General features: G+C 45.1%; 1 protein-coding gene across 1 annotated transcript in view; it reads left to right on the top strand.

Moving 5' to 3' along the window:
- Positions 1 to 21,961, top strand: part of ICE1 (interactor of little elongation complex ELL subunit 1) — a 478,826-nt gene that overhangs the window by 318,349 nt on the left and 138,516 nt on the right. Inside the window, exon 16 of the mRNA XM_082258761.1 lies at positions 9,462 to 9,622. Within this exon, the coding sequence (XP_082114887.1) occupies positions 9,462 to 9,622 (161 nt within the window). The remainder of the gene's footprint in view (positions 1 to 9,461; positions 9,623 to 21,961) is intronic.

Here is a 21,961-nt window from a genome sequence, read left to right as displayed (position 1 = left end):
CTTTTCCACTAAAGTAGTACTAAAAAGTGGGTGGGATAACAACGGGGTGGGTGGGATTCTCTGACCAATCAGTGGCTAGTAGTGACTGCATGCAAAGGATTGTGGGATATGGTACCAGTTTGGTACCTGTTGGAACCACAATCGAGTAGGTACTGTTTTTGTAGAGCCGTACCGTTCGGTTCCATGCAGTGGAAAAGCAAACCTATACCGTACCGTACCGAACCGTTCCGACCCTATACCATGCGGTACCAGCAGTGGAAAAGCACAAAAGCGTGCCGAACCGGTACAGTTCCATGCAGTGGAAAAGCGCCAAAAGATGCCTATCTCCACGTCCCCATATTCGAGGGACACCAGCAATTCCTCCGCTTCGCGTTGGCAGAGGAACATTTTAAATTTGTGGCATTACCCTTTGGTCTCACCTCGGCTCCCAGAGTTTTTACCAAGGTCCTGGCCCCTGTGCTGTCCTGGTTGCGTCACCGAGGTATCTCCATTGTGGGGTACCTAAACGATCTCCTGTTACGAGCAGTTTCCCATTCGGATCTGCTGGACAACGTCTCCATCCCCATCCGGACCCTGCAGGAATTCGGGTGGACGATCAATGTTGCCAAATCTGGCCTGACTCCGTCTGTGCGGGTCACCTTTTTGGGGCTGATCCTCGACTCTGCGATGGCGAGGGTCTTCCTTCCCTTGGATAAGCTTCAGAAGTTGCAAGGGACCATCAGGTTGTTGATAGAGACCGAGTAATCCTCCTTGCGGGTTTGCATGAGGGCCCTGGGTCTGGTGGTCTCGACCTTCGAAGCAATTCCATTTGCTCAATATCACACGAGATAGCTGCCAAAGGAGATTCTGTCCAGATGGAACAGAGATCCTCAGTCATTCGATCGGAAGATTCGGTTGAGCCGTCTCACAAATTTGACTCTCTCTTGGTGGCTCCAGTCACCTGTCCTATGCCGAGGCAAGTCCTCCTGCCAGTGTTTTGGACGGTGATTACCACGGACGCCAGCCGCAAGCCTATCGGGTTGAGGTGGAGTGCTGGGGAAGCTCTGTGCCCAGGGAACTTGGGCAACAGAAGAGTCTTCCTTGACGATCAATATCCTGGAACTGAGAGCAATCAAGCTCGGTCTGCTTCACTGGACGAGTCAGCTTCGCGGCTCTCAGGTTCAGGTCCAGTCAGACAATGCCACTGCCGTGGCTTACATCACTCATTAAGGGGGCACCAGGAGTACCCAGGCGGCCGAGTTCTGATATTGGTGGAACACAATGTTCCGGCTCTTTCCGCAGTCCACATCCCGGGTGTGGAGAATTGGCAAGCGGATTACCTGAGTCGTCAGGTGTTGGATCAGGGGAGTGGTCCCTGCATCCGGAGGTGTTTCATCTTCTGTGTGCCCGATGGGGGACTGGGGAGGTGGATCTGTTTGCTTCTCACCTCAACAGAAAAGTTCAGAGGTTTGTGGCCAGGTCTCGGGATCCTCTGGCGCTCTGGTGGCTCCTTGTCAGTATCGCCTGATTTATGCCTTCCCTCCGCTCGTTCTCCTGCTGAGGTTTCTTCGCCGGGTGGTGATGGAAGGCATTTGTTGGCTCCAGACTGGCCTCGGCGGTCTTGGCTCGCAGAACTGGTAAAAATGGTCGTGGATCCTCCATGGCGTCTTCCTCTGCGGGACGATCTGCTATCTCAAGGACTGATCTTCCATCCTGCTTTACGGTCGCTGGCTTTAACGGCTTGGCTGTTGAAAGCAAGGTTTTCAGGGATAGAGGTCTCTCTTATTCGGTGATTCCTACCCTTTTGAAGGCCAGGAAATCTACCTCTAGGAAGATCTATCATACGTAGAAATCTTACATTTCATGGTGTGAATCGCTGCAGCTGCACCCTCGCTTGTTTTCTATAGCTCGGGTTTTAGCCTTTTTACAAAAAGGAGTTGAGCAGTGCTTAGTGTTTGCTACGCATAGTCTGATTTGCACCTTCATTCAGGGGGGTGGGTCATCTGGCCCCTCCAAGGCGATCCCTGTTGCTTCCGTGGGATCTTAATCTGGTTTTGTCTGTTCTTCAAAAGCCTCCTTTTGAGAATATTAGGGAGATTTCTCTGCTTTCTTTGTCTTAGAAGCTTGCCTTCTTAGTGGCTATAACTTCTGCCCGCAGAGTTTGAGTTGGCAGGGTTGTCCTGTCCGCCTTATTTGGTGGTCCACAGGGATAAAGTGGTCCTCCGACCTAATCTGTCCTTTCTTCCTAAGGCGGTGTCGGATTTTCACCTGAATGAAGACATTGTGTTGCCTTCCTTATGTCATAAGCCTAAACATCACAAAGAAGTTGCCTTGCACTCTCTGGATGTGGTTTGGGGGATAAGGGTTTATCCTGCGGTTACTGAGCCCTTCAGGAAGTCGGACTCTCTCCTTGTCTTTCCGGACGGTCCTCGCAAAGTTTTGGCTGGGTCCGCAGTGACCATTTGGATATGGATCAGGCAGACGGTTGTTCAAGCTTATTCAATCAAGGGTCAGGTTCCTCCTTTTCCTGTGAAAGCACATTCTACCAGAGTGTTGAGTGCCTCTTGGGCGTTTCGCCATCAGGCCTTAGTTGTACAAGTTTGTAAGGTGGCGTCGTCTGTGCACCACTTTACCAAATTTTACAAGGTGGATTTGTTGGCATCTTCGGATGCCTCTTTTGGCTGCAAGGTTTTGCAGGCTGCTGTTTTGTGAGAGAATGTTTTTTTGCTGTTCTCTTAGGGTCTTTTTACCTGGGTGAGCTCCTGTTATTTGGTTGAGCTCCATGTTCCCGGGTTGGCTACGTTTAGCCTGTTGGAGTTGATATTACTGTCTGGTTGCATTTTTCCCACCCCTCATGCCTTTACTGCTTTGGGACATCCCACTCAGCTCATGGAGATGAGCTGCATCTGTCGACAGATGATAGAGAAAAGAAGATTATTGTAAGATCTTACCGTAAAATGTTTTCCTCTGATGTCCATCGTCAGAAGCAGCACCCACCCCTCTGTTTGGGGTTGGTTCTTTGTTCTCACTGCTTTAAACTAAACTGATGTGCTGAGTCACACCCCTGGGCGTGTGTATTCAAATTCTTTTATGCCTCGACTACTCCTGATGGGAGGAGCATAAACCCAGCTCAGCTCATGGAGATGAGGTTGCATCTGTCAACGGATATCAGAGAAAATGATTTTACGGTAAGATCTTACAAAAATCGTATTTTTTTTATGTCACACAATATTACTGCAAAGGTCTAGAAAACACAAAATTTCAGTTAAAAAAACACACTAAAGTGAATTTCAGGGTAAACATACGCAACAACTTGTCCAATCTTTTGGTTAAGTATAAAACCTTAAATTTGTATGGGTCCATGAAATGGCGACAAAATTCATTGCCCTATATTTTTTATAGGCAACACTTCAAAAACTCCCTATAGGTCATCAGTTTAGTGTTACGGAGGAAGTCTTGTCAATGTTTTCATGCTTAGGCGCCCCTAACATGTATGTTTACGCTCATACGTGCGTATATGTGGGGTTGGGGGGCTTAATTTTTGGGGGGTATTTTATGTGCTTAGGTGTATCTATTTTTTTGCAAATAATTTTTTTTCAGCACATTTGTGATGATTTTTTGGTGACCGGTTCTCTTTAACCACTTGTCGACCGCCCCATGCAGATTTACTGCGGCAGGGCTGCTCAGCTGTGCATAATCATATAGATCTACACAATTATGTGCACGCGCCCCGCCAGAGCCGCGCTTCCACTGTGATTAGACACAGCAGTAGGGCAGACCATGGGAGGAGCGGGCTCGATCGCCGCAGGCCTCCCGCAATACTGATAGGAGAGCTATATTTTTAGCACTGATTACTGTAGTAATGTCACTGGTCCCCCCAAAAGTGTCAAAAATTTCAGTTAGGGGTTCAATCTGTCCACCGCAATGTCGCAGTCCCGCTAAAAATCGCAGATCACCGCCATTACAAGTAAAATAAATAAATAAAAATTACATAAATCTTTCCCCTAGTTTGTAGACGCAATAACTTTTGCGCAAACCAATTATTATACGCTTTTTGGGGATTTTTTTACCAAAAATTTAGCAGAATACAAATTGGCCTAAACTGTTAAAAAAATTGATTTTTTAAATCTTTTTATTGGGAATGTTTTATAGCAGAAAGTAGAAAATATTGGTGTTTTTTTTTTTTTCAAAATTGACGCTCTTTTTTTCACCACAGAGGTGATCAAATACCACCAAAAGAAAGCTCTATTTGTGGGGGAAAAATGACATCAATTGTGTTTGGGTACGGCGTTGCACGGCCGCACAATTGTCAGTTAAAGCAACGCAGTGCTGAATCGCAAAAAATGGCCTGGTCATTAAGGGGGTAAAACCTTCCGGGGCTGAAGTGGTTAATGAGACATGCAGGATTTAAAACAGTGGAGGGTGGGACACGGTCAGCGGGCTGTGGGAAGATGGTGGTCATGGTGGACGAGTTGGGGGATGGGATATTCGCAAAGTCTGTCCACAGCCCCCATCACACCACAAGCCCCTTTACAGCGCAGTCTAACCATTATATCAGTGTCCACAGTCCTCCTTTACATCACAGTTCCCCCTTTCAAGCAGTCCCACAGTGTCCTCAGTTCCCCTTCACATCACAACCACCTTTACACTACAGTGCCCTTTTACAGTGCAGTACCTTTTACATTAATCTAATAGGGACTGTAAACTGGTCACTGTGACATAAAGAGGACTGCACTATAAAGAGAGCACTGTAATGTAGAGGGGGGCTGTGATATAAAGGGGACTGCACTGTAAAGGGGCATTGTTACAACAGTGCCCCTTTACAGTGTAGTCCCTTTTATATTACAGTGCCCTCTTTGCATCACAGCCCCTTTTACATTACAGTGTCTCTGTAGTCTGCCCCCTCCCCTCCTTTTCTCTCTAACATCAAACTCTGCCTTCCCTGCTTAGGGCTCCTACATGCAGGACAGAGGCTGTTAACAGTCCAAGTGTCTTCTCCCAGCTCCTCCACCTGCCAGCCCGGCTGACAATGTCATCTTATCAGCAGAGCAGGGGAAGAGAGGAGCTCTCCATTCCAATCTGCAGCTCCTCCCACCCCCTGCCCTGCCGATTGGATGACATTGTCGGCCAGGCAAGTGAAGAAGCCAGGAGAAGACACATGGGCATGTCCGCACAGCAGGGGATGAGTGACGACCGCGGTCTGTGATAGCCCTGTGCGGACTGCAGTTGCCGCTCATCTCCTGCTGTGTGACCCTGTCTGCAAAAGGCCATGGACCGGCACTGGTCTGCAGCCTGGGGTTTGGGGACCCCTAGTCTAAAAGATCAGTTTTCAGCCTACAGTGCTTTTGGACTTTGAATGAAAATTGCATGTTCATGCAACACTTCACCCATATTACATTTTTGTCATAGTTGCATAGTTAGTTCAACCAATTAAAAAAAGAAAAAAAAAACAACCATACAATCCCATATACATACCCACAGTCTATCCAGAGGAAGGCGAAAAATCCCAGCAAAGCATTATCCAATTTGCTCCAGCAGGGTAAAAAATTCCTTCCCGATCCCCAGAGAGGCCATCATATATTCCCTGGATTAACTGACCAATAAATGTGAGTACCCAGTTATATTATGTTTATTTAGGAAAGAACCCAGGCCTTCTTTAACGTAATCTACTGAGCTGGCCAGGACCATCTCTGTAGGGAGTCTATTCCACATTTTCAAAGCTTTTACTGTGAAGAAACCATTCCATATTTGGAGATGAAATCTCTTTTCCCCTAGACGTAAAGAGTCCCCCCTTGTCCACTGTGATGATCTTAAAGTGAATATCCCAAAACCAAGTTCACTCTATTGACCTTTTATGTATTTGTACATGTTGATCATATTCCCCCTTAACCTACTATCAAGAGAGAATAAATTCAGTTCCTGTAATCTATCCTCATAGTTGAGCTCCTCCATGCCTCTTATCAGTTTGATTGCCCTTCTCTGCAGTCTTCTGCCTTCTCTTTCTTTAATTCCCCCATATCCTTTTTGAGAACTGGAGCCCAAAACTGAACTGCATATTCGAGATGAGATCTTAATAAGGATTTGTACAGAGGCAAAATTATATCTCTCTCTGGAGTCCATACCTCTTAATAAAAGAAAGGATTGCTTGCTTTGGAAACCGCAGCTTGGCATTGCATGCTATTATTAAGCTTAGGATGGACCAAAACCCTCTTATCCTTCTCGAACATTGATTCCCCCAGTTGTACTCCCCCTAGTATGTATGATACATGCATATTCTTACTCCCCATGTGCATAATTTTACATTTATAAATATTAAAAGGCATATACCAGGTTTCTGTCAATGCTCCACCTTCCATGATTTACAGAAACCTGGTATACTGTATGGTGTGACTGCTGAATCATTCAATATTGACACCTGATGCATTTGCTTTGTCCGGCCCCCTGACCCAACGATTATCCACAGGTATAGGGAGCACCTATTGGACATCTGAAGCAAACTGCGTCGTTAGTCAGTATTGTATAAAACAGTATGACTTAGGTTGATTATTTGGTATCTCCAAGTGGGCTTGCAGTAGATGTAATACAATATATTAGGCTGAAGTATGGCCTAGGGAATTTGGAGAGGAGGGAGGTAATTCTGGGTGTGCTGTGGGGAATAAAAGGGGGGGGGTCAGGGTTGACCTGAGTGATGTTGGGGACACACCCTGAGCGGGTGGAGTTTTTTTCCTGTGCCACATTGATATTACATTGCTATATTAAGTCCAATAAACGTATTCAATTTTTAAATTGGTAGCCTTTGTAGGTGCATTTTCCTTGTGTGTTGTTTTTGTATGGTATATTTTTGGAAGCACCTCCCCTCAGAAATAGGGTATAGGCACAATTTCAAACAAATACACAGCACTGTCTGCACCATGCGATCACTTTGACCAATCACAGCTAGCAACACATTTGTACACAATGAATGGCATAAAAGGAAGCTATCCATTGTTTACAATTTTAATGTGATCTGCTGTGATTGCCCACAGCGATCACATTGTACCAGGAGTGGCCTGGTAGAGTCATCTGTCCTCGACCGTGTCTGGTGGACACAACCGGTGACAGATCGGACCGCAGCGTGGCCCTTTCCAGGAGTATGTCATATGATGCCTGCCTGGAACGACAAAGGTCCCACCTAGCCATCAGTTGACTATAGGCCAGACGGGAACTGGTTAATGTTATAACATCACAAAAAGTGTAGGTGCAAGATTTCAAGACCACACAGGACCTCTTCATCAGGCATGTAAGACGCTGCACTGCATGAAAACATTGCATCTGCACTTTTTGTGATGTGAACACTTTAAATAAGCATTTGGAATATTGATTATGAATCCATGGTGTACTGTTGATATCTGTTCTGATCTATGCTGATTCCAGTGAACCTGCTGGCAGTTTCTAGAGCACCCTACTTTAGGCCGTGTCCAGGAACGTGTGCAATAGGGATATCTAGCGACCTCATCAGAGATGTATTGTACTACAGAGGAATAGAAGGGGGTTTAACCAGGTCTGTTAGATTGCAGGGTTTATCAATGAATGTTCTTCCTCAATAAGGATTTTTTTTTTTTTTTTTCAATAAAATAATTCTTTTTTTTTTTTTTCATTGTGTGTGTATGCATATATCCAAAGGTCTTCTGGCAAATTACATCACAGGTCCATCCTCTTCTCTTTTAGATTACAGAGTGCATTAGAAAATGTTATTCCTGAACATGGGGCATTTTTGTAATATAAATGGTTCCAATTTACAGTGTCTGTGTGGGTCCATCACATCCTTGGCACAGAGGAAGTGGGTTGAGTGCTGCTGACTGTCATTCAGCTCAGAAAACTAGCAGCATCTTATTGCAATGACATAGTACTAATCATCCCTAATTAACTCCTCCTTCTTTAGGTCCATTCTCAATCTTTTTACCCCAGAGAAACTCTTGAAATACTACTTAGTTAACCACTGTTAAAACCAATTAATTGGGTGTGTGTGTGGGGCAGGGATCAGTGGTAAAATGCCGCTTACATTGGTGGTCTGTGGAAAGAATGTCTCCCTTATTCTGGTGGTCAGAATGCCACCCTTACAGACGTCCCAAAGAAATCATTAGTGTCCTTCAGCTGGCTCTGCTAGGTGGCACGGGCACCAAAACTGTTAAGGCACCGTCAAATGGAAAGTTAGTCAGTCACAGTTCAAATAACCTCTAGGAACTTCCTAAGGAGCCCTAGGGTTCCACAGAACCCTGATTCAGAATGGCTGCTTTAGGTGTTACATTTTTCTGATATTTTAAATAAGAACATTTTTTAGTTTTATGAGAAACAAGACAAATTATTGTACTTTTTTTATGTAAAATAACACCTACTGGTCTAATTAGAACCATGTCAATAAAAATCTTCCTGTCCCAAACCAGATATGTATGGTAAGTAATGACAAATTTGTTTCTGAAATCAGCAGGCCCTTGGAAGAAATGTAAAAATTGATCTGGTCCATATGGTGCATTTGCATTCTGGAGATGAAGTGGTTAATATACACTTTATTGTCAAACATATTTGGACACCTGCCTTTATTTGCACATGAACTTTAATGGCATCCCAGTCTTAGTCCGTATGGTTCAACATTGAGTTGGCCCACCCTTTGCAGCTATAACCGCTTTAACGCCTCTGGGAAGGCTGTCCTCAAGGTTTAGGAGCGTGTCTATGGGAATGTTTGACCATTCTTCCAGAAGTGCATTTGTGAGGTCAGGCACTGATGTTGGATGAGAAGGCCTGGCTCCCAGTCTCTGCTCTAATTTATCCTAAAGGTGTTCTGTCGGGTTGAGGTCAGGACTCTGTGCAGGCCAGTGAAGTTCTACACCTGATGCCTCTATGGACCTTGCTTTGTGCACCGGTGCACAGTCATGTTGGAACAGGAAGGGGCCATCCCCAAACTGTTCCCACAATGTTGGAGTATGAGTATGAAATTGACCAAAATGTCTTGGTATGCTGACGGCTTAAGAGTGCCCTTCACTGGAACTACGTTTTAAGTCCAACCCCTAAAAAAAACAACCCCACACCATAATCCTCCCTCCACCAAATGATTTGGACCAGGTAAATCATTCCCATAGACACACTCCTAAACCTTGGACAGTCTTCCAAGAAGAGGTGAAGCTGAGTATAGCTTCAAAAGGTGGGCCAACTCAATTATTGAACCCTACGGACTAAAACTGGGATGCCATTATAGTTCATGTGTGTGTAAAGGCAGGTGACCCAATACTTTTGACAATATCGTTTGTATTTTATATGCAACATGCACTACTGTTAATTGCTATTGAAGATGCAATTTCTCTGTTTGCAAGGTGAAGTTAAGAACGCTCCTAAAGTGCAAAGGTGTCATTAGACCCTTAAAATGTATTCTTAGTCATATTTGGCTGTTGTGAAACATGATCATGTTTAAAGAGATGCTTCATTTTCAATTTTTTTTCCTTGTTTAGATTTTCCAGACCCTGACAGATTGCTACTGTTCATTGTGAGCTCTTGGAATGATATCTTTTCTACACATGGCGTTGTCAGTAAAGCAATACAGGCTGTATTGAAGAACTTGGCAAAGGATGATGTTGGCTCTTGTCTGAGTGCCTACCTTAACTGGGAAAAGGCAAGTCAGTTGTTCATGGTTTTTGCAAAAAAAAAAAAAAGATATTCTTGGTTCACATATACTAAATTACGTGTTCAAGCTGGCCAATGGCATCTTTGATCCCTCTCTTTTTTTTCTCTACTGTGCAAAATGTCAAATACTTTATTATATCATACTTAGATGGATATATAGTTCTAGTATGGGCCAAACACACTGAATATTTTGCCATGTACGGTATATCAGAATATTTAAATTTTTTTTAACTAGCTTAGAGACTAAGGCCCCAGGCATATGGCTGCTCCGCTTATGCACATTTGACAAAGACACAGCCCATTCTCCTCTAAGGGTGGTCAGATGTAAACGGACCGCCTGTCATCCGATTCAATACACCAGATGGATAGGGAACAGATCCCCATCCGTCTGTTTTTAACGGAATGGATTAGATGTCAACGAACACATGTCTGTTGGCACCCATCGCTCCATTGAGGGCAGTGGATGGTCTGATCGGGTCTACCTAAAAAAAAACTGACAGACGGACCCGATCAGTCCACCCGTGTGAAAGGGGCTTTATGGAATCAGCAAACTTGCTTTTCAATGATAGTGCTCATGGTCCCGTGCCATTTCCACTTCAGCTGCAGGGGAGCGGTAAAGAGTGATCATTTTAAATAAAAGGGAATCATGCTGGATTTTTTCTGTTAGAAAAGTTTAAACTACAAATAGCATGGTATTATATTTGCAATTATTTTATTATGATTAGGATCTGAAATCTTTTTTCTATTTTATCTTTTCCTCAGTTAAAGCGTAACTCCACTTTTGTTGAGAAAACAACGCTCCCCTCTGGGTGATCTCTGTACATTGCAAGGATTTTTAACAAACTTTGTTGCAAATTCCTACCTTTTGTTATTCTGAAGAAATCCTTGTTTGTGTCTGTATTTATGTGGGAAAGGAAGTCTAATGGGAGTGGTTTCATAATTATTAAAAAGCTGTGTATTTTCAGGGCTCTAATGCGGAAAGCTGCTGACCTGCATACCTTTTAGATGTGATTTCCTATTGGAAGTATCTCACCAAAAATGACATTTTTGTTGCAGGGGATGCCTGAAATCTGACTTGTATCTTAGGGCAGACTTCTGTGAAAATTGGTAAGCCAATCACACAAGCAGGAAATTATGTTTCTGGGGGGGCGTTCTGTACACTAGTTCTAACTCTAGTTAGCCATATTGCATTGCATTTTCAGAAAATTACGGAGCTACAGATTGGAAAGAAAAGGTCAATTTTATTTATTTTATTTTTTTTAATTCATTTTTATTGGTATTTCAAAAACAAAATAGATAACAAGGAAATGCGGACGCAGCCGTTAAATACGTGGAGTAATAAACAATACAACAATTCAAAGCTAGGCATAAGATAAGTTTTATAAACGGTACTATCTCTGTAGCTTTCCATTAAAGGAGGTGTGGAAAGGAAGAAGTGGGGATGGGCAGATATAGAAGGGAAGAGAAAGGAGGGGGGAGGGAGGAAAGGAGGAGAAGAAGTAGTAGTAAGAGAGAGAGAGGGAATGGGAAGGCTCAAATGGGGGTGATATAGAAATCAGCAGGGATACTGTAAAGACAGGAAGTTTCAAGTGTACGGTCTAAGAATGCATATATATCCAGTTATACCTTGTACCATTCAGTCCATGGTTTCCAGATTAATTCAAATTTATGTAGATTTTGTAGAGTGCTATAGATTTTTCCCATATACAATGTTGGTTGGTAGCTGTAAGGACCTCCGAATGATTTGGGGGTGTAGTTTGTTTGCAGTGTCTAGTAATTGATAGTTTCGCTGAGATAAGAATATTGGTTACTATGCCGCGGTATATTGTGGGAAATTTGTCAATACCTATATTGAGCAAGGCAAGAGCGGGGTCTGGTGAGGTGATTATGCCGATTATTTCTGAAATTATACTGAATATTTTCTGCCAGTAACTGTGGATACTGTTACATGTCCACAATATGTGGAATAGAGTTCCAGTTGAATTGCATCCTCGCCAGCATAGGGGCGAAGATGTATTATATATTTTCGCCAGCCTATGTGGGGTGAGGTACGATTGGAGTAAGATTTTAATGGTTAGTTCCCAATGATTTGCACAGCGAGAGGCTGAGTGGGAATGAGTGATGGCTTGGGTTCATTGGGAGTCAGAGAAGGATGTGTTAAGGTCTGCCTCCCATTGTAGCATTGGTTTGGTTTTCGTGAATACATTCTTCTCTTGCAGTGTATTATAGAGAATCGAGGTGCCCTTTGTCTTTTTTGGATGGCCAAGAAAAAATTGCCATATCTTAGAGCGGAGTGTGATCTTGGGGGGTGGAGTGGATGTCGCAAAGTGTAGTATGTGCAGTAGCGTGAAGTGCGACGAGGGGGTAGGGCGAATTGTTGGATGAGGGAGTTAGGGCTATGTAGGGTATCACCATTCCAGAGGTGTTGTACTAAAGTTAAGCCCTTTTTTTTTCAAGTCGCGTACTTTTATGTCAGGTAAGATGTGTTCTACGGTATTCAGGGGAATGTCAATAAGCTTGTCTTGTTTGGATGAGGGTAGTAGAGCTATTTTTCTCCAAGCCATGATTGATGCCATGATTGATGCCAGTTGTTGGGAGAAATTTGGATAGTGCAAGGGTTGCTAAGTGTCTGCATATAGTAAGGAGCTTAGGGAGTCTACCTTAAGGATACTCTTTTCGATTTCCAGCCGGGGGGGGAGTTAACGGGCTTCCAGAACCAATGTTTCAATTGATCGGAGCGTGTTGCCGTTCAGTAATCTGGTAGGTCCACCATGCCCATTCTTTCGACTGATTTGTGTTTTATAAATGAGGTGTATGAGCTGCGAGCTCTCTTGCCCTGCCAGACAAACCTTTTGAGTTGAGATAAGGTATGTATGTGGGTCTGTTTAACAGGTATTGGTAGGGAGCGGAAAAAATAGAGGATTTGGGGTAGGATTTGCATCTTGTAGGCTGCAAGTCTTCCCATCCACGAGAGTTCAACTTTTTTGCATTGTTTTGATTTGAGCGTCTATTTTCGTGATCAGCGGCCCGTCATTTTCGTCGCATAGGGTGGAGTAGGAGGAGGTGAGCGTGATCCCTGGGTAAGGGATGCTCTTGTCAGCCCAGGTGTATGGGAATTTCAGCTGAAGTTTTCGTTTTATTGAGATGGGGGTGTTCATGTTCAGTATTAAAGATTTGGAGTGGTTTACTTTATAGAAGGAAACTGCGCTGAACGAATTCAGAGTGTTGTGGACGTGTGGGAGCGTAGCCATGGGGTTGGTCAACATCAGAATGATGTCGTCTGCGAAAAGGTTGATGACATGGGGCTTGCTCCCAAAGCTAAAGCCCGAAATATGTGGGTGGGATCGAATTTGTTCCGCCAAAAGTTCTATTATCAGGTTAAATATCGTTGGAGAGAGTGGGCAACCTTGTCTCGTGCCGTTGTTGATTAGGAAGGGTCTTAAAAGTAAACTGTTAGCATACATCTGGGCTGAGGGCGAGGAGTATAATGCAAGAATTGCTGTGAGAATTTTGCCTTGGAATCCAAATTTCGTTAGAACTGCAGTCATGTATCCCCAGTTGATTCTATAGATCGCCTTCTCCGCATCTATCGAGAGAAGCAGAGAAGGCGTTCGATTACGCTCTGCAAAGTGCAGGACATTGAGAATCCTCTGGTAGCGTCAGACGTTTGTCTACCAGTGACAAAACCAGACTGGTCCGGTCGTATTAGGGAGGGAAATATATGCTCTAGTCTTTTAGTTAGTGCTTTTGCATATAGTTTTACGTCCACGTTAAGGAGTGAGATTGGCCTGTAGTTAGCTGGACAGTCTGCACTCTTCCCCGGTTTAGGGATGGTAACAATGTGGGCCCTTAACACTACTTGTGGGAAGTTCTGGCGTTCAGCAGCTGCGTTGAACATACGCACCATGGGAGCGACTAGGATAGGGGAGGAGGATTGCTAGTATTCGGCCGTGAAGCCGTCTGGGCCAGGGGATTTGCCACATGGTAGCGATTATATTAAGAATTTCGTTTGGGGAAAAGGGCCTGTTTAGTTCCTTTAAATCAGTTGGGGATAGGGAGGGAAGGTTGAGGCCATTTAGAAATTTGGTGATAGCGTCCTGGGAAGGTTGGACAGTCATAGGATCTTTGTTTATGTTGTAGAGTGTTTCATAATATGTAGCGAAGGCGTCCGCTATGTTTTGTGGGTTGGTCAATTTTGTTTTATTGGCTGGGTGTAGGATGTGGTGGATCTTTGATTTTGCCCTACGGGTTTTGAGACGGGAGGCCAGGAATTTGCCCACTTTGTTGTGTTGAGAGTAATATTGTAGTTTGTGGGAGTTTAGCAGCTTGACGTGTTTTTCAGTCAGAAGGGAGTGTAGTTGTGTTCATAGGGTGTGGAGTTTAGGTAGGATGGCAGGGTCGGGTCGTGATTTGTTCTGGTTCTCTAGGATGCTTAGGGTATCCAGGGTGTCTTGAAATTTCTTATCGTAGTTACATTTGGCTTGAGCCCAAAGTTGTATTAAAAGACCCCTCGTGAGCGCCTCCACAAGGACAAGATAAAAGAAAGAGTAAAAATCCGCGCTTAGGATAAAAAGACAGGGTCTGGCTGCTGCCCACCTCAAAAGTATACCCCCAAGGGGGTGTACAAAGACAATAAAAAAAAGTGAGGTAAATGGCGCTGCCAATAATATATGAGTAAATGAATAAAAAAATATATAGTTTGTAAAATCACAAAGAATATAAGACCTTAAGACACAAGCCTAGAATAAATATAGGTAAAAATGACAAATAAAAGGAACCAGGTATGTAAGATGATAACAGAAAGGAAATAATCAAAAATGCAAATCCTAAAATTAAAACCTTCCATTGGATAAACAAGGTGCATTGAAGTGTAGAGATATGGTAAGGTGCACAAATATATATAAAGTGCAAGAGGTGAAAATGGTAAATAATTGGCCAAGAAAAAATTGCCAAAACGGAAAATTTGATTAAGGTGCAACGATAAATAAAGTGCACAAGTAAAGTAAATGGCAAAAAATTGCCAATGGCAGAGAGTATTGATAGGTGATAAGTGAATGAATTAATATTCCAAGAATATCATTAAATAAATAGAATTAATAAGAAAAATAAGTGAATAAATAGTCCAATAATAGTGTTAAAGTGACAAAGGTAGGAAAGCGTGATCCGAATAAATATATAATTAATAATATATAACTAGTGATCCAGGGACAAAGGCAAAGTGACCAGTGCTGTAAGCTCAAATGAGCAATAATGTAGTGACTATAAAAAAGTCCAAAATGGTGCTCCAGGGGTGTTAGCCCAGAGATACAGGGTGGGTCCTAGGGTGGTCCGCTTCGTAGGGTGCAGGTGAGGGGTAAAGAGTGCCTCCCCTATGATTATGCCCGCACTCACCGGAACTCCGTACCCCTACAGGGGTAAACAGCGTTGTATATCTCAAGGGGAATTAGGGGCTCCTCTCCACTATGGACTCCAGTATAAAGTAATATAGCCACAGGACCTTCACTCCAGATATATGTATGTAAGAGCGCCAAGGGACATCAATATTATGCCAGGGTATACAAGGAGGTATTCCGGACCATATAATAAAGAAAAACCTCACATAGTGAAGTACAGTAAAGCCAAAGCATTTATTGAGGCAATAAAAAGGGTACTCACATTTCATAAAAGAAAAATGAGCTTTGAATACACAATAAAACAGGGAACAGCAGCTCCTTAGCGGTGTACAGCGGTGTTTCTGGGACGCCGTGCGCTTCACCAAAACCGGAAATGCCTTCCAACCAAGGTAGCAGATGTGACGTAGTTACGGCTTACGCGTTTCGTCATTCAGACATCATCAGAGGCCTTGTTCAGGTAGTTGGTCCTTCTTACGAAATGCGGCCAGGATCGTTTCTTTCGCCTGGTAATAGTGCAATTTCATAAGGACGTCTCTGGGAATCTCTTGTAACAAGAAGGCAGGCTTTGGGATTCTGTGGATCCGGTCAATTGTGAGGTCATTCGGGTTAAGTAGCGGGGCCACTGCATGGAATAGTTCTTTAACGTAATGTGGAAGTTGCGAGGCAGGTATTGTTTCGGGTATGCCCCTTATTTTTAAGTTGTTGCGTCGCGAGCGGTCCTTGAGGTCTGCAACTTTAGATTTAAGCCTCGCTTTTTCATCAGAATGGGAGTCATGGGCATCAACCACATTATTATAGGAAGTCATGCAGAGGCTTAGGGATTCTTCCAGGTCATTGACCTAATCCTTGAATGTCAGCTTTGCACGTTTGGAAGCAGGTGAACATATCTGCCTGTAGAGAGGAGCGGAGGGAAAGGAGCATGTCCTTCATTATGATATCGGACATGGGTTGTCCTACCGTGGGGAATGATGCAATAGGGTCGTTCTGCGGGTTAGAGTCCAGTGGACTATGTGTGTCCATGCAGGGTTCTGCAGCATCTTCCCGCCTAAATTCATTCCTTGGCTTTGATTTTGCAGGGCGACTCGTGCTAGGGGAAGGAGGAGTGGAGTCCCCACCATGTTCCCTGCCGTCAGCAGGTTTTGTAGTTGAAGGCTCAAACATAAATGTTGGTGCAGCTAGAGGGGTGCCGCCAGGGTGCGATTGTTTGCCGTCACCATCATGTTGGAGTCCTCTGCGGACAGGAGTGAAAACCCCCAACAGTTTCTGGAGTTTATTATCCTCTCTGGTGCGGCGAGAGATTGTTGGATGGTAGAGATGAGAGATATCTCCCTGGGTGTGAAAGTAGGTGGGAGCAGGTGGATGAGGCTGTTCTCTCCTAAGGTGTGGAGGAGTTAAAGCATGGGGTCTGTCAGTGCAGCAGGTGCCTTTTCCCCTGGTGTGAGGGCCTTAAAGTGCGTGGGCTGGTATGGTGGGTTGCACAGATGATATACTGTGGTGCCCGGTGTGGGGAGGTTATACCGTCATATAAATGGCCCAAAAAAACTGATATGGCCCGGTTCTGCAGAGTGGCAGCGGAGAAGAGGCAGGCTATGCAGGGTGAGTAAGGGGTTAAAAGCTAAATGCCAGGAGCAGTGAGTCTCTGGGGGGAGCCTGGATGCAGTTGCGGGAATTGCGGCCTAATTAAGATGGCGGCCGGCTGCGGTAGGCTTGAGCAGGGAGTGCTGGTAAGGGCTTTGCAGCACAGTGCTGATGATGGTGAGGTGCTGCGGAGGTTACAGAGGATGGATTCAGGATGACCAAGGGTCGGATGGCTTACCCTCTCGCCGATGGCGGCCTACGCAAGCCCGGGGACGCAGTCGTGGCGGTTCGCGGTTAGGCCGCGGGTCTCGCCGCTCGTCGATCCGGTCTGCTGGGTGTGAAATGAAGGTGTCCCCAGATGCCCTGAGGGACGCACAATCTCCTGGGGATGGATGCTGGAGTTGGTCTGGCTCTGGTCGCTCCGATGGCCCTTGATTCTCTCCGGTGTTCTGGAGCTCAGGCGGCGAGTGTCCAGCCCGGCTGACTTCCGGGTACGCCCCCAGGAAAGGTAATTTTTAATAACATTCAATTACAACAGGGCTTGACAAATTTGCCTGAAATCTAGGAGCCAGCTAAAAAGGTTAGGAGCTAGTTTTTTCTTTCTTTTTAAACAAACAACCAAGCTTTATTTCCAAAAAAATAACATACTAAATTTACACATAAAGACAACTAGAACCCCACTCTCCTCTATAGCGCAATCGGATGGAAACAGACTGTCTGTCTGTTTCCATCCGATGCCATCTGATCCGATCCACGGGATGGATAGAAAATAGAACCACCATCCATCTGTTTTTGGCGGACAGGATCAGATGGTGGCAGAAACTGACAGGCGGACCTGATCAGACAGCCCGTGTGAAAGGGGCCTTCGGCTGTGTGGTTGTGGCATTGCGATGAGAAAAATAAATAAAATTAATTAAAAAATATATATATATATATATATATATATATATATATATTTTTTTTTTTTTCTTTAAAAATTGAAAAAAAAAGAAAAATAATTATAATTTTTTTTAATAATTAAAAAAATAAATAATAATAATAATAACCACACTCCCTGTCCACTTACCTTTAAGCAAAGGTAAGTGGACAGGGAGATGAAGCCTTCAAAAACTTCCCTCTCATCTCCTCTTGGGAAGGAGATGGACAGGCATTGAGAACAGGCAGGGGAAACAGCCATTAGTGACTGCTTGTCAAACTTCCGGCCACCACAAGAGGGCGCCAGTTCCCCGTTCTCTCACTGAAGAAGGCCGAAAAGCCGCGGCCTCAATTATCGGATGGCGCGGTAGTCCGTGCAGTCGGGGAATGGGTGGGGGGGGGGGGTTGTGCAGAAGGGAGAGGACATCTCCTGCAGTGCACCCCAGGCGCCAGGTCGCTAATTCTAGCCTCGAGCCCTGAATTACAATATGACTTATGTCACAATTGTATACGCTAAATTATTTTTTCTTTGCCTTCTTTGAAGTAACCCTTTAAGCTAATCTTTTAGAGCTCTGATAATATTAATACTGACTAAAAGAAGCAAATGATTTATCTTTTACAGGACCCAAGCAAAGTATTTATAGACTCTGGGTTATATGCTTGTGCCTTCAGGTGATTGGACACTGGCAAAGCTTTAGAGGGCATACTCCCTGTCACCTCATCCCACTTCATGAATCCTCCATTTTTTGCTAGTGTCCTAAGGTGATCACTTCTTAATGGAGAAATCACTGTCTTCTCATACCCCAAATAAAAGCAGTGCATCAGGCTCAGCACAATCTGGACCCCATGTGGTGGGGAGGTCTTGTAATGTTGCTTTGGGCAATGGATGCTGAATGGGTGCTTACCTTGGCATTTAGTACAATGCATACAGTCAGCTACCTTATATTTAGTCCAGCATTGTGGACAAGTAAACTCTATGCTTCTGACTATTATTGTTAATTACTGGAGTGATATTTGATTCATATTCACTACGGTGTAATCTTTTCAAATTTGGCGCTAGAACTCAACCACTCAGAGCTTAGTCTTGCACATTTTACCACCACTTCACCTAGAACCCTTATATGGTACTCAGGCGCTTCATTACTCCCTTTCACCCAGATGAATTGCTTATAGGAAGGTGTACACCAAGTAGCGGTGTTCCTGTGGACACGCTTATCCTGTATTTGGCACCCCACAGAGAATATCCTCACACGTAGCTCTGGCAGATAACGGGCGAAAAGAAGAAATTGCAAAACCACAGGCAAACATTTGCTAACAACCCAGATAATGTTCAATCTCAATTGACAATGAGCCCCTTGCACTGGAGCAGCAGCAGAAACCAAACACTGATTTCTGCATCAAATTCTAGCTGTAGCTCTGTTTCGGGAACAAAACAAGTTGCCTACTTGGAAATGTAACATTTTTTTGCATCTATGTCACAATTATTTGAGAAAAATAACAACTTTAAAACAGCCATCTTTGCCCAGGGCTCAAAAATGCCACGCTTTTCTTGCTCCCATTTCTCCACCGTCAGTCAGATCCTGATATGCCTGCCTTACATGAGGCAGAGACCAAAGGGAAATCAAGAGGGCATTACTGGAGGAAGCTATGGAAGGTTTTTTTCTCCCCTAGAATGTCACTATCTTGAAGAAGGAGTTTTACACAACATGCTTGTCTCAATGTACATTGTGCTGTTTGATTCTCCTCCATCTTGACATGCCCCTTTGAGTAAAAAGAAACCTACAAAATTTTTTCGAATATTTCCATTTTTTGTTCGTGAACAGATAGAATGTGCAGTCTATGACCTTTAGATCACTAAAGACAGCATTTTTCTCCCCCACCCCCATCCCCTACACACAAAATCTTTGCCGAACTAGTGGAGAAAGAGTTTACAAAGAAATGGTCTATTCCAGTAGTTGATCCTGTCTCAGTCTTAAACACCCCACTGTGCCTAATGAAGATGTTCCTTCTTTCAAAGATTCTGCAGATAGAAAATTGATATTCTTTTAACCGCCAGGGCCATTTTTGCAGTTTTTGCACACATTTTTAAAATTACACAAATCCCCCAAACATTATATTTCTATTACGTCCTCTGACAGTCGCCGCCCATCCATATTAGCCTTCACTAGTGGGTAATGGCGCCCTTTTTAGGAGCAAGCTAGGCAGATTAACAGGTTAATAAAAAACCTTAATACCTAGGCACACCTCTAGGGGGCCATCCCTCAGCCATTATCCTGAACCAGATCTCACTGTTCCTCAGTTTTATGCTGCCTAGCGTCAGGAGTAGGCTAGCTCTTCCTGGCCGGGACCTAGCTTCTCAGTCGTCTTTGTTTTTTTCTCAAATTATGTATTTTTCTTCTGAAAATAGGTTTCTATTTCTCTCACTATCACCAGTTAGTCAGGGACCTTTTCCTGGAGGACAAGTGACTGCAGAGCTGGACCTCGCACAAGGTAATATAGATCCTTATGGAGTCCCAGCCTGCCAACAAGCGTCGCAGGTTACTGGTGTGCCCAGGCCTAGCGACAGTGCCCCAAGCTTGGAATGGGGACGAGCCTGCGGAGCTGCGTCTTCGCCAAGGTTGTCTCAACTCTGGAACGCCTGCATGTTGCTAGCATCCCTCCTTGGCTGACGGCACCCTCACTTAGGGTGGGAGGTCTCCCCTATCAGAGCGGTGCTCGCTTTCCTGAACTGGTGAGTACTGATAACCCCTTGTCCCTGGGGACGTTTAGGGGGGTTTGTGGGCCCACTCTTAGGGGATGGCAGGGCTGGTGGTCTCTGTGGGATCCTCCTTCTGGCCGGCTTGGTGTATTTTCCCTTCCTCCCTGGCCCTGCTGAGGGGTACTTGTGGGGGGGGGGGGGCTCCATAGCGGTGACCGCATGTATATGCTTAATTTGGCGCCGTTTAGTGTGGCCGCCATTTTGGGTGAGGGCAGGTGGCTGTGCTCTGTGTGTGGGCAGCAGCCATTTTACACCTGTCCTGGCCATCTTGGCTAAGGGCACATGCCTATTAAGGGCAAGCGGCCATCTTGCCGGTGACTTTTTGCATTGAGTTTCCCTTGCATTTTCTCACAGAGCAGCGTGTGTGGCAAGTACCTGACACTCTGGGGGATTTTTGCCTTTGCCTAGGCCATTTTCCTGAAAAAAATGTTTTTTCTTGGGGCTATTGTATTGTCTGAGGGGGCTCTTTCCATTGGTGCAGGCTGCGGCGGGGGGGGGGGGGGGAGGGGTCGTGAGAACCGCATATTTAAAGGGCCAGCGTCCCTTTTAATTTATATGACAAAAATGGACTTCCAGGATAACAAATTCCCTGCAGACCTGGTGGGGGCTTCGGGTACCCCTGAATCCTCTTCCACGGCCTCATTATCTGCTGCTCTTGCGACTTTGACGTCCAAAGGGGATCTGCTGATGTTAAAAAAAGCTCTTCTAAAAAATGGGCTATGCCCTCCCAGTCCTCTGACTCTGAGCTTGAATTGGTTGCCACAGACGATGTCCCTCCTGAGGGGTCCCAGTCCTCTGCTTCTGAGGGGGAGGAGGAAGAATCTTCCTCCTCGGTGGCGTGGGAACGTGCTGTGATGGATGCCCTCATTAGCGCCATTAAGAAAACTCAGACAAGTAAGCGGGCTGCCTTCGGGTTCCGCAGGGCCCAGAAGTCAGGTCAGGTTTTTCCCTGCCATGAGGAGTTTTACAAAATTGTGAATGACCAGTGGCATTGCATTAAACATATGCTGGTGGTGCCTACACGTTTTTCCCAACCGCTATCCCTTTTTGGAGGCAGTGGACAAACCTTGGATGGTGTCCCCTAAGGCGGACCACACTGTTTCTAGGCTTAAACCTGTGTTTGCCTCAGTGATGGCCTCTCAGGCTCTCACGGGATTGTCCAAGGGGCTTCAGAGCACCCTTGTGGCGGAGTCGGCCTTGACATGGTGGATCAGATTACCCAGATTGGGATGTACCTGTGTGACGCAGCCTTGGACAAGGCTTGCCTTATTTGGCTGAAAAGCTGGTCGGCTGACTACGCATCCAAAAAGAACGGTGTCCGATGTTCCTTATGTGGGGAGTCTTCTTTTTGGGGACACTCTGGATGAGTTGATTAAAGGGCCTACGGGTGGTAATAGTACTCTGTTGCCCCAGATCACTAAGGGTAAGCCCTCCCACGCTAGGCGGGGGCATTCCTTCAAAGCTCAACGTGGGTCCTTTCGCGCCTTCGGGGTGCAGGACAAGGGCAAATCATTCAAGCCCTCCGGGGGCAAGTAGCCGTGGTCGGGTAAGCCAAATAACGGTCAGTCCGGTTCGGCGGCCCAGTCCACCTCTTCCTGAAGGGACGCCCTCACCCGTCTTAGGGGTGGGGGACGTCTGCGTTGCTTTCGGGAACCCTGGTTGTCCGGTGTCGTGTCGAGGAATG

The sequence above is a fragment of the Pelophylax lessonae genome (genome assembly GCF_965119305.1).
Source record: "Pelophylax lessonae genome assembly, chromosome: 5".
Classification (NCBI taxonomy): domain Eukaryota; kingdom Metazoa; phylum Chordata; class Amphibia; order Anura; family Ranidae; genus Pelophylax; species Pelophylax lessonae.
The sequence above is the reverse complement of the archived record's forward strand: the minus strand, read 5'-3'. Positions and strand labels throughout refer to the sequence as shown.